Source organism: Choristoneura fumiferana, chromosome 12 (genome assembly GCF_025370935.1).
Source record: "Choristoneura fumiferana chromosome 12, NRCan_CFum_1, whole genome shotgun sequence".
Taxonomy (NCBI): Eukaryota; Metazoa; Arthropoda; class Insecta; order Lepidoptera; family Tortricidae; genus Choristoneura; species Choristoneura fumiferana.
Window position 1 is genome coordinate 5,577,251 of NC_133483.1, and position 13,957 is coordinate 5,591,207.

At 38.3% G+C, this 13,957-nt stretch overlaps 1 protein-coding gene across 1 annotated transcript; it reads right to left on the bottom strand.

Moving 5' to 3' along the window:
* Positions 1-3,170: 3,170 nt before the first annotated feature.
* Sec63 (translocation protein Sec63) lies at positions 3,171-13,628 on the bottom strand. Its single transcript, XM_074095077.1, has 12 exons — positions 13,428-13,628; positions 12,620-12,951; positions 12,027-12,197; positions 11,429-11,635; positions 10,799-11,027; positions 9,579-9,872; positions 8,848-8,971; positions 8,013-8,266; positions 7,056-7,252; positions 5,637-5,802; positions 3,912-4,033; positions 3,171-3,319 (listed from the first exon to the last, which is right to left on the bottom strand). The coding sequence occupies exons 1-12, from the start codon at positions 13,549-13,551 to the stop codon at positions 3,269-3,271; spliced, it is 2,271 nt and encodes a 756-aa protein (XP_073951178.1). The 5' UTR covers positions 13,552-13,628; the 3' UTR covers positions 3,171-3,268.
* Positions 13,629-13,957: the final 329 nt, after the last annotated feature.

Below are 13,957 nucleotides of genomic sequence, written 5' to 3' on the forward strand. Positions count from 1 at the left end.
TATGGCCCGTCTTGTACAATATGGCGTATCAATCAACTAAATTGGTTCACTTCATAAGCTATGACGGATTATAAATAATAATATGTAAATTAAAAGTGTATCGGATAGCAGGGAAGATAGAATGATTAGCTAGCAAGACGAAAATATAGCTAACCTCAGTTAGATCCACGGTAGAACCTTTTCACAATAAATGTCCCAATTAGTTTCTTGATGAGCACAATAGTGGCTTACTGAGACAAGGTTGTACTGCGGTCAAGCTTACGGCGCTTTACTGTAGTTAACATAACTAGGTATAATAATACTTTATAATTTGTCGTGGTCGTACTGTACGACATAAACTCCAATTCAATAGAATCTGACAATCCTGTAGACACTTCCAGCCTATTAATATAAACACCGGGCTGCCTAAGGCTTTGTGATGTGACTATTATTCTTTTTTGATTCCTTTTAGATGATAATTGCAACAACAGGGACATATATAATCAAGTGTGCCCACGATAGGGTGTCTTAAATATGTAGAAAATTGACAGATTCTATTGAATTGTACTTTAATATCATAATACAATTAACAATACAAATTGTTTTGGAATATTTCAGCAGATGGTTGAACTCCACCAACATCTGACACAAACACAACAAAGTTTGCATAAAATATCTGATACGACTATTTCTAGGGCCGGTAGAAGGTGTAATATATTATTGCACGCTCTGCTATAGCAGATATTAATGCAGGTGACTGTACCGCGTCAAAGGCGTGACTAATTTTGATTTGAACCAAAAATTCCGATGAGTAACATTTACAGAGGTGTTTTGTCAAACTATACTTGAAAAGTTTAGGTAATTAACTAAATGTAAACAAACTTCAGCTGCCAGATTTGGCACATTAAACGATTTTAAACATTTTACTTATCTATCATTGTAATAGACACTAGACAATTCAATACAGAAATGGAAATGTTTAGATAGTTTAATGGGGGAATTTCAATATTTAAGACACCAATTAACGTTTCAAGTATAACTGTACTACTCCGACAACACGCACACACACCTACAAAACACTTTATATATTCAACGAAATACATGTCAGCGATATATTATTATGCAGACTGATTACTTACCGCAAGCTGACGCTCACTACTTACATGTCTACGAGTGAACAGGCGCGCACAAATCGGTATGACGTCACAGATACATTAAAAATGCATATGTACCAGTGTGATCGCGTCAGCACCAAATACTAAACCGATGACTATCTAGTAATGGTTTCGAAACTTTCAAACACTCTTAATAAAATAAGCGATAATAAATATAATACGCCTAAAATCTTATGAATCCAATATCCAATAGTAGATTATTACATTTTAAATAATTTAATTTAATAGAATTGGGTAGATTCCTGGGTAAAAAATAGTAGACTGTACAACAAGAGCATAAAACGAGCCATTTTACCCGAGACGTTCATATTGCCACCCGAGCCGGCCGATTTTAATGCTACTCTGCTTTTCAGTTCGATTGCGAGGAAAGGAAATAGCAACAATGGGAACAATTGTTCAGAATCTGCTCAGAAAATATTGGCCACATGTTTTTTCTTTTGTCAATCAAACAAAAATGATAAAGAAAAGATAAAGCGAGTTAAAGTTCGGGAGTGGGGGTACATGACGTCACTCCTTAGGGTGGTTTTACAGTGACGCTTACGCCAGCGCGGTTCGTAAGCGCGGCCCGTAAAACTATGTAAACGATCAAGCGGACCGAACGCTAAACTATGTAACGATCCAAGAGACGCAAAGCTCGTGGCCAGCGACGCTTACCAACCGCGCTAGCGTAAGCCTCACTGTAAAACCACCCTAGTAAAAGTATGCGTGTACGTGACGTCACACTGAAGTATACCGGCTATATAATTATGCACATTTTTTTGTTAAATTAACAAAAGAAAAAATACGTGTCTGACATTTCTTACAAACCTAACCTACGAATAATTATAGAAACTGATGAACTAAATACATAATATTTTGAGGCATGTGGCCTATTATGTTGTCGGTTTCGCGTCGTTTGTTTTTCGCTTCAGAGTGCATTCATTTGCGCATTGATACTCGAAAAACATCAGCAAATGTTGACAAAGAAACCATTTAACTACATAATCTCAGTGAGCGTTTTCTTTGTATAAATTCGAAAGTATGCGGTCAAATACATAAAACAGCTCACAAAGCAGGTATTGTGTCAACTAAGAAGGTAGGTTATAAATATAGACTTGAAACCTTAGCTTGAAACGAAACAATTGAATACGGTATTTGACAACTCTTGTATTTTACATATCCTATATTGTCTATTATTTTATTATGAAAATATAGCTAGACTCTGGCCAACGAAAACTGTCCCAGACAATCCGCGGCAAATTTTAAAAAATGAGGCTGACAACACTTGCTGTACACTGATTAAACGATGTTGATACTTAGATGTTTATTTAAATTATCCAGGCATTAAATTATACGCGAGCGAGATTTCAAGCTGCATCAACATTCATTATAGTAATGTGTGAAAGTTGATGATGCACTTTAGTAGTCCCTTGGTAAATTTTATGACCTTTGTCAATGCGCATTTACGTGCAGTCCAGACGCATCCATTTTTGGACCATTTTTACCAGATTGGCATTGAATATATCTTCTAAAAATTTTAATTCTAACATAATCTTATAACATTTTCCATTTTGAGGATGGTAGGAGATTGAGTTAAAGAAAAAAATATTTATTTATTTCTTACAGCAGAAATATCAAAATTATCTAAACTGGGCTAGAATGACAATATGACAATTTTGACAATCTCAAAAATGATACCAGATTAAAGTTTCGTAAAAAATGCGTGGACAGCTTTCGCTGGTCAGTCTAAACAGCCAATGTTGAGCGAAAAAAATTCGGATGAAATTTATAGCGCTTGTTTAAAACGCTTTTCTCTATGCTTCAGGTATGGCGCTACTCGATGTGACGTCACATGCGAGTATATATTTCTCTGTCTAATCTTGAATTTCAAACCTTTATAACGTTATTATAATGTGAAGGTAGCTTAAAAATATTTTTATGTACGGTAACACGCATTGTCAAGCTTTAATTTATAAATTAAATAATAAATAATCAAATACCGTATTTCAAATTTGGAGTACAAAATGAAACAAAATGTTGTCATAAAAACATTAGTTATTTTATCATTCATCCACACGGCACAAGCCTGCAATTACACCTCATTAATAAACTCTATAAAAATAACTTAATTTCCACTACTCCTCTTCCACTTCGTCGTCTGTCGTGAACTCGCTCTCGTTGCCTCCCTGTGGGGACAAAAAAAATACAAAATATTAAAAAAAAAACTTGTCTCTAGCGGGAATCTTCGGAAGTATTTCGTCTACTCGTGTACGAAATCACAAAGCGCTCTTTTTAGTACTGAACCAAAAGTGAATGCCAGCAGCTGTCGGTAGCCCTTTGCCAGGCAAGGGCTACATACACAATATTTTAGACTATCGCAGTCATTACTAATTTTATGAAACCGAATTTAATTCATAAAATTAAGGGCTACATAGTGGCAAATAAATAATAGGTTTCATAAAATTCAAATAAAATGTTTTCGAATTTATAATATCACAAGTAAAAATTCGAAAACATTTTATTTGAATTTTATTAAAAATTTAAACAATAACATCAAAATAGAATTGTTCTTTTGTCAAAAAAAAAATGTGACATTTGTGGCTGTGTTTGAGTGGCTATTTGTAGTACGTACAATTCCTAAAATAGCTGTCAAATCTCTCATATTTATTTATGTAGCATATAAGACTTTTATAAAACAGTACAAGCTGCGGGCCACGGATAGGCACGGGTAGGCAACCGCTGGTCTGTGGTACTGGCTGCTTCAGGGGTTCTCATTACCTGGTCATTGTTGTCCGTATCTGACTCGGAGAGGTCCCACTGCGGGTGGTCGGCCGGCACGGCGGCCGCCTCCTTTACGTCCAGCTTCATGTCTTGCTGCTGGTCCATGCCGATGTAAGAGTCTGCGGAAATGGCACTGATTAGACTGCTATACCAACTTCATCTTCCAGTGGCTGCCCAAGGGCGGAAGGGTCTCTGGAGTGGGGGGTGTCTCGAGGGACTAACCCCCGTCTCCAAGTCTTGAGCATCTTTCGATCAAGGTCCAAATAGGTTCTGCCACAAACAGTAGCCTCTGGTAGCTCCATTAGTTAGTGATCCTGATTCACCAACACCATATTATCCATAACACATTTGCTGCTAGATAAAGACCTCCGAGTTCCAAAACGAACAGTCCTGGCCCTATACTATGAAGTGCAACATTCGAAATTCGTATCTTTGCCTTTCTGCTGACGATGACGCTTATGTTATTTAATACGAGAGTAGAAGGGTAGAGGGGAGAGGGTGGGGTGTGGTGTCAGGTTAGAATTACACCTCTCCATTCCTTCCGTGGATGTCGTAAGAGGCGACTGAGGATATAGGTTAATGTATACCGTAGGCGACAGGCTAGCAACCTGTCACTATTGTACCGTTTTTGTCAAACTTAAAACCTAAAGTTGCTAAAAGTGGCTCCGAAGCCGTAACGTTTCGTGTGCTCTGCCTACCCCATTTGGGAATACAGGCGTGATGTTTGTGTGTGTATGTGTAGAAGGGACGACAGTACGATACGAACTTCGATTTTCGAATTTCGTAGTAGCCCCCTGAGGTGCCCGCATCCAACTTACCATAAAAAGCTTTCGAACTTACCATAAAAAGTTATGTAAAGAATAACCATCAGTATAAAATAAACCTCACTGTAATAATATTACGCTTATTTATCTTATTCTAATTTTAATACAATATGACCTTTTGTCATGATAGAAACAAAACAAAATCAGTATTTTCGAATTCTTCTATCGTTAATTTTAATAGAGAACACCCCGCCTTACCACACTGCTTTTGTTTGGAAGTATATAGAGCTGCTATACTGTGTCTACTTCTCTTGGTGGGTATCATAATTTTTTTTCCCGAAATTTTTTTATGTTTTTCGAAATTCGTTGGTTCTATACTCACTAATATAAAATGTAAAGTTTGTGAGGTAGGGAGGGAGTGAGTATATGTTTGTTACTTCTTCACGCTGAAACGGCTGGACGGATTTGGATGAAATTTGGCAAAAAAATAGTTTATAACCTGGATTAAAACAAAGGATACTTTTTATCCCGATATTCCCACGGGATAGGGATAAAATCTTGAAATAACAACCGCAGAGCTTAGAGTCATGAAATTTGGTATGTAGGTTGCTGGACGTCTGGAATAACACACAGGCTACTTTTTATCCCGATATTCCCACGGGATAGGGATAAAATCTTGAAATAAAAACCGCTGGGCTTAGAGTCATGAAATTTGGTATGTAGATAGCTGTACATCTGGAATAACACATAAGCTACTTTTTATCCCGATATTCCCACGGGATAAAATCTCGAAATTTGGCATGGTTGTTATAATATAACGTCAATGAAAACCACGACGTAATTTCACGGAAATTCCCACGAGAATTTAATAAAATCCCGGAATATCAATTCAACTGCTGTATCTAATGATTTACGCGTGCGAAGCCGTGGGTAAACGCTAGTATGTAATAAAAAGTACCTGAGCGCAAGCAGGCGGCGAGCGTGTAGAGGCCGGGCCAGCGCGGCGCCGTGAACCGCAGCTGCAGCTCGTGCTCCTGCAGCAGCGCCGTGCAGTGCGCCGGCGCCGTCAGCAGCGTGTGAGACTTGCGGTCGCATATGTAGCACCACCAGTACTCTTGCTTATCCTGTTAAAAAAATAAACTGTTTATTTCAATAATAACAAAAAAAACTTCCGCTTAGACTCTAATCTTAATATTTAAAGATTTTTAGCGAATCTATTAATAACCTTAATAGTATAAGTCAAAAGTTACGACAATGGGGCTAAGCTGTTTCACTCTCTCTTCTCTTCTGTTCGGGTAAATGACATACATTGTATGATGCGGTATGGCAATGGTATGGCCGTGTTGGCAATGTATAGTTTAATCAGGAGTATAGCCCTATACTGCGAAATTCGAAAATCGAAATATCGTACGTGAGTGAGAAGGACGGTACGATACGAACTTCGAATTTCGTAGTAACCCCTCAGTTGAGGGGGCGTTCAAGTATTACGTAACGCAATATTTAAAGATGGATAGCAATAGCAAAGTAACGCCTATTTCGCCTGTCAAGAAACCCACATTGAAAAAACTATCTATTATCCTATTTTTGTTCCCGAAATCGCCAACCAGTTCCTTACGAAAAAGGTTAGAAGTAAATTTAATGTATGTTGAATTTCAACCTTATTCCTTGTTGAGTAGGTTTAGAAGAGGAAACTAGCGTATTCAACACTTCTTGTTGAGTGTCGGGCGGTTGTAAAATGTAAAAAACATTATTCTTAACCTTCCAAGGTGGTTATTGTCTGGTCATACTAAGACCTCGTTATCTTAATTTATGGTTAACTAAACTAGACAATAGCAATGTAGTCTTAAGTGGATGAGCTCAGATCAAACTTTGAACTGAGCTCATCCACTCAAAGTTTTAAGTTTGAAGTTCAAAGCAGAAATATACCATCTGCTAAAATATTCAGAATGTCGGAGACAGCACGGTCATGAGTAGACATTCAACGGTAGCGCAGCGCGTGGTTGATTATGATTGGTCGATCTCTCTGTGACGTCACAAAGGACCGGTTGACCTGTCATGGCGCGCTAGGACGGAGCTGGATTGCCAAGATTCATACATTACTGTACATCCTCTTGCTGGATGCGCTAGAGACTAGACGTATAGACCGACTACGGAACTTTCCATGCTACCTTGTACCTATGGATGTTGTTTGCTGATTATAATTTAATTATTATTATTATTATAAGTGTTGATTTGATTAATTTGGTTGTGTCATTGCTCGATCTCCAAATCTCACCCATTACGATGTTAGGTGAAAAAACCATAACTGTACCTTTCCACGACACAGAATTTATTTTTAAACACTTTGTATGCTTTGTTTGCAGTTTCAAATACCAACCTGTGGGAAGTATGGACAGTGGACGGGATGCGAGCTCTTGGAGCGGCCCTCGAGCCGCTCCCGCTTCTGCAGCCGTTTCTGGAACTTGTCCCACTGGTCGTCGTCGTCCTCCGCGCCCGAAGACTTGCGAGACTCCTCGGAGCCCGAGTCCCGGGAGCCGGAGGACTCAGAACAGGACTCGTCGGCGGAATCCTCGTCTGTCGACAAAAGAAAATGTTTGTTACAACAATGAAGACGATCAGACACAAGGCGAGGATGCACACATCCGCGAGGAATGTGTTTTTCATTCATCAATAGAAAGAAAGAAAGAAAAAATTTATTCGTGACAAAGAATGGATAAAAAAAAAGAAAAAATATATAGTTATGCATAGTCAAAATACCACGCACAGGACTTATCACGCTAGCACACACGAGGAGGTGCACGGGGCTTAGGGGGGGTGTGTGTGAAGTGTGGTGAAGTGTGTGTGTGTGTGTGTGTGTGTGTGTGTGAAGGGGTGACAAATAAAAATTACCAAGTGCGATTAGTTCCTGATACGAGTGTCGGTACTTTTTGTGATCAAGTGCGGGTAGTTCGAAGGACTCGCGCTGCTAGGCAGACTTGACACCCCACACTTCAGTCCACTCGTGACCACGGCCGCTGTAATGTTGCCGAAACGTCGAGGTAAATATTACTCGTGTGTTTTAGCGTGATAAGTCCTGTGCGTGGTATTTTGACTATGAGTGAAAATCATGAAAGTTTAAGACATTATAGTTATGCTTGTCACGAAATGGTCCCAAATCAGCAATCTGCCGGTCTTGCGAACGGCAACGCATCGCGTCCTAGCACAGCACATCTCTATTGACAACAGCTGAGCGAGGCGAGGCGAGGTAAATGAAGAGTTTCTTTTGGTACATGAAGAACACATTCTTCGCAACACATCCTCACATCTCGGGTGGAAACGGAGTCGTGCCACATACCTTCATCGTCCTTCTTCTTTGGTTCCTTTTCCCTCTTTTTCCCAGGGGGGGGCGGCGTGGCGGGCTCGGCGGGCGCGGGCGCGGGCTTGGCCGGCTGCTTAGCCGCGACGGGCTTCTTGGCTTTCTTGGCGGGCGCCTTCTTGGCCTGCTTCATCCAAACCGGCCTCTTGGGCGCCTCTTTTTTGTCCTTGTCGTTCTCCTCTGTTTTGTCATTGTCGCCCTTTTTCGTTTCGCCGCTGCCATCGTCGTCTTCCCTGGAGTCAATTTTTACATATTTTAATTTTTATATTGTTACTTTCTTTTGAATAACTTTTTGTTGTTCGTTTTCGAATACAAGTTTTTTGCTGCTTGTGCTTATTGTTGACTGTACCTACTTGCGTTGTCATCCAAACTACATCATAACATAATCATCACCATCTGTCTATACTGCCAAAAACCAAAAGCAATGCCTATTTAAAAAACAGTTTTGAGTTATTTACACTATGTGATGCAGAATGCAGAACATTATAGTATTAAAAACTCAAAAGTGTACTTTTTTTTTTAGATACATACCGCCATAGGCCTCCCCCAATAAACTACATATCTGTACCAAACAAGACAGCTAAAGTGAGTGAAATTTGGCTTGCTTTGACCTTCACGAACATACAAACAAAGATGGCAAGTTAAGCAAAAGCTTTTAATAAGCCTGTATCTCAAAAACAGTTATATTGCTAAATAAACTTTACTAACTATGCTTTAAGGTACAGTTTAATTAACATCTTTATTTTAGATGCGACTTTTTTTCATAGTGTCAATTTTATATAACGTAATTCGACTAAAGCTGATTCAAACCTACTTGATGCTCTTTTCTTTGATGGTTGTATCACCAAATAGCTCCTTCATGTTTGTTCTTCTCAGGAACACTGTGACTGTTACGATGGCGCCAGCCGTTACAACCGTTGAGTTTTCATCGTCAATAACTACAAGAAAACAGTAATTCACATTATAGATACACTTGTAAATATATTACACAAATCAAAATGTTCACTGGGTGTCAAAATACAATGCATTTGAGAAAAAGATTTAGCATACGTTTAGTTATTTCGTTTGACTCATTGAATAAATAAAAAATAAAGAAAATATCATGGGACAATTTGACATCAACTAACCTAGTCCCAAACTAAGCAAGGCTTGTATTATGGGTACAGTCAGCATCAAAAGTAGCTGGTTACTTTTCTACTCTGTCACATTAACACATTTATCATGTATGGCGCCAAGTACGTGGCTATAAAACGACAAAGTACAAAAGTAGCCAGCTACCTTTGATGTTGACTGTACTAGGTAACGGATAAACACACTTATATAGATATAGATTGAAAACGATTGTTCATTCATAGAGACAACTTCAGAGTTTATATTTTTTAGTTCCATTGATACCAAATAATTGAAATACTCACCCAAATGCATAAATAATGAAGTCACTTAAAAATTAAAAATACTACAGTAAACAGGGTTGTCAGATCACATGCGAAAATAATTATTGCATGTTATGTTCGACACCCAGTAAGAACCAAAACTATAATTCACCTTCAGTATTCACTTGGAAATGTATGTAAGGCATATTTCCCAACACTTTCATGACGTCATCATACTGCTTGTCATTCAAAAACCTCATGACTTGCCGCCTCTCTTCACCAGGCAACTGAGCCAGTTGGAGTAAAGATTTGATGTGCTTTTTCCTGTTAGTGAAGTATTTGAGGTGGTCTTCCGTGATGTAAGGTAGCTGAAGAAGAGGTGATTTGTATTCCCAGAGACCCTGAACAATCATTGGTGACATCTTCATACAGTTCTCTATTGTCTCTATTGTAGGCAAACGGGGTACTGGAAAAGGCAATAAAGTTAATTAAATAAAACAGCAGCGTAATTAAACTCAGTTAGTGCCGTAATTAGTGTTTTATATGCCTGGTGCTAGTTTCTACAAAACGCACCCTTGAAAAACATGTGTTGGTCCCAGCGTGGTAAATATCGTAGATATACGATACGGCAATGATACATTCAACTAAAACGCCACTACATGCCGGTCACCCACATTGGCATGAATAAGTGAACCCACAAGTAAAATATTTAAGTATACATTTCACTGAATTTTTCGTTTTCTTGATCCGCGTAAATTTTTTAGCGCCATCAGAGAGCTTTAAAATTTCAGATAACTCCCACACATTCATGCGTCCAGTAATAAATAATGTAGTACATATTTGACGCGCACCTGAGTGACCATGGTTAGGCTAGTTCTAGCAGATTTGTTCGTTCCTGTTATAGATAAATATAATTGTTGCTGGTCCAAAATTGTATTTTATTTCATTTCGAAATATTTTACATACATTTTTGAATGATCGAACAACTCGAGAAACTCGGGAAATTGGTCTGGGGAATTCTCGCAACTCTGGAAACAAAATGAGTCGAGAAATCGAAAACCCTACTCCTGTACGCAAATGATTGTCTAGAAGATACGACTGGCTATTGTCTGCACCCTGCATTTTGTGTCTATATAAATGTTTTGTACCGATTTGTGGTGCATTTTTTTTTTTTTTATTTTTTTATTTGACTGGATGGCAAACGAGCAAGTGGGTCTCCTGATGGTAAGAGATCACCACCGCCCATAGCCAACTGCAACACCAGGGTATTGCAGATGCGTTGCCAACCTAGAGGCCTAAGATGGAATACCTCAAGTGCCAGTTATTTCACCGCAATGCAATAAAGAATATTTTGTATTGTATTAGTATTCGTTCAGCTGCGGTTATACGTACTTCTCCTAGCGTAAGCAAGCGCAATCAGCTGGTTGACGCAGTTCACCATTTCCACGATAAGGTCGGGGCAACGTGACACGACGTAACGCCGGTCGGCGTCGAGCGCTTCAGACGGCAGGCGCATGCGCGACAAGTGCGCATGGAGGAGCGCGCGCGCCTTTATACTGTACGGCCGGCAGAGAGGCTGCTCCTTGTTCTTTTCACCAAGATTTGGCAGGTCGCGGAGGAGCTGGAATTGCAGAGTATGATATACAGAAGTGTCTATATGGATAGTGGTGATCAGCCCAAAACAAAGACAAAAGATGAATGAAAAAAGTTTGTGATTAATGTTATTTTATATACAGATAAGATATAGGTTTACATTTGACCACAATCATACCTGATGGTAAGTATGGATATGGAGTAAGATGGAGCATGCTTGCCTAATGCCATTTACCCTAGATCTGAAGCTAGACACAAACAGGGCATTTCACTCCGGTCCCCAGCTGTCCAGATAATAAAGGACGAGCGAAAATGCTTGTGTTCCTCGTTAATACGACTTTACGATATTGAGCGACGCAAGAAATAGTGCTAGTTAAGTCCACAAATTTTCATGTCAACTCTAAATTTCTAAATCAAGCATTATCTTACCATAGGCACTTCTTCATTATCAGTTATCCTTTCGATGACTTCAGAGTTGTGCCTGCGGTCAAATTCACATGACGCTGCCAGAATCATGAGGGCTCGTTTAAGAGGCATAGATGGAGTTTTATGACAGAAGTAGAAGTACATCTGTGTTGTATCTAGTAACACTTGTTCTCCAGAATAGCGGATTGACCGGTACCACCAAGTACCCACCTAAAAAATGATGTGAATCAATTAAAAAAAATCAAAGCATGATGACTACAAGTCTAATAATCTTATCAATCATACACTGGTATTATTACATAATCAAATTCAAATATGTCATCATGACTTCAGGTTTTATAGGACTAGATTTCAAGTTCATATTTTACTAACAATTTGTTGATAGAAAGAACGAAAGAAGACATTTATTCACTAACACAGACACATACAAAAAAAGCCATCACAATTATATGCAAGAAAACAGAAAACAAAAAACTAAAATACTAAATTTTTTCAATTTAAATTCTATCATGCATCAGTAAACACCAACATAGAACTCTTTCAGTTTACAAACAGCATGCAATTAAATATGTAGCATAACAAATCACGATTTCATACTCACAACAGTAGGTAGAGCAACCATGAACACCAGAGCATAGAGTCCGAGTACCCAAACACTATTTTCTTTCTCTACAATCCAACTCGGAAGGGCGATTCCAAAGCTCATGGCTCCTGGTCCATCGGGATTGCCATATTTCTCCCAATTACGGCGTGCCTCGTCATCTGTTAGCGCCTAGAATTAATTAAGATTTACTATAGCTGAAGTCATGGATCACGCTGCATCCTGTGCCAAATAATTATCTGTAAGCTACATAAAGTTTAGTTCATAATACTGGCAGAATACATCATGGTTATGTTGATTTATTTTGAGGTGTTCAGTTTGTAAGTTTTACATCTTAGGCCAACACAAGACAAAATTAAAATAGGTAGTACTAGTAAGTACTTAGAACCAGAAACATTAATTAATTAAACCACATTTATTTGCTTGCAGTAAATCCATATCAAGGGTGTAAATATATATTACAAAGATACACCTTTATGCCACTAACCACAAGGTTGATGTATACATATATTTGAAAGCTATGGCTGTATAGATATTTATACCATTGACTGTGTTTTTTTAATAGTTTTTAAAACAGCCTCATAAAACATTACCTGGTAAGCCTTGGTAAGTTTCATAAAAGCCTTTTCATCACCAGTTTCCTTATCAGGATGGAGTATAAGGGATTGTTTACGGTATGATTTCTTGATTTCAGCCTGAGTAGCACCAGGGGGCAATCCCAAAATATCATAGGGATCAAAATTGGACATCTCATAGTCAAATTGGGACACTTTGTAAGCTAAAAATGCAAGCAACACCCAACCCATAATGATTGCTAGTTTTATAAAGAAATTCTTCAATGTTTTGTATGGTTGTGATTGCTCTATTATTGATTGTTTCTTTACACATCCTGGGCATTGACATAGTTCCGCTTGTTTTGCTGGATCTGAAACATAAGTTATGATTTTATGCCGTTTGGACATATAATAGCTATAGCAAAACTTCACAAGTACAAATGTGGAATTATAAGTAACGGTTTTTCTACAAAAATCTCTCTAATACGCTGGCTGAGGGCGTGGCGTATTATGATAACGTGGAGGTAAATGAGACACTAATAAGTAATAAGGTTTCTACAGGGTCAGGTGAAGGTACAAAAAAAAAATTTTTATTCTAATTAGGACAAGAAAAAACAAAGTAACTAGTCCTGTAACCTCAATAGGTAGCGGCATTAACTTCGCGTATATTAGTATGCGCTAGCTTTCTGAACTTCCGATGATCGTATTGACATAACGGTATAGGTGCCCAACAACATACGACGTACGTGCCCCTTAGGTAATTTAGTACGAGCTAGCCATTACAGAACACTTAATTTAAGTAAAAATACATTAAATATTTAAAAAAACATGGATTAAAAACCATTACCTTCTTTTCTTTTCCGCGGCCAATAGTAAAATGTCGCTGGCACTAATATTAGCGCAAGGAATGATAGCACAAAATAAAAGAATGTTGATCCACTCTCATCATATTCGAATTTTTGGCCTCCCATCGTAAATAAATTAAATCATTTGTGAAGAAAAAGAAAATCACCACACGCAACACGAGCTCGATAGCGGAGACGTGTCATAAAACGTCATTGTCAAAAATATGTTGTCATTTTATCCATTGTAAAGCTTGGAGAACGTTGACTCGTTTGCATGCCTTTGATCGTTTAAATTTGTGACTCAAACAGTTTCATACATAATTGTTTGCGTGTTGCAACTCGAGTGAGTCGGATATTGTGACCAAAGAGTAAAGTAATTGTATATGAGAATTGTGACTCGAGTTGTACTCGAGTTTGCGAGGCACTCGAGTAAACTATTCCAACTCGAATAAGAATTTATCACTCGAGCTGAGTTTCGATTAGTTAAGATAAAGATTTTTTAAGAACCTTCATTAAATTAGTAATATTTGGA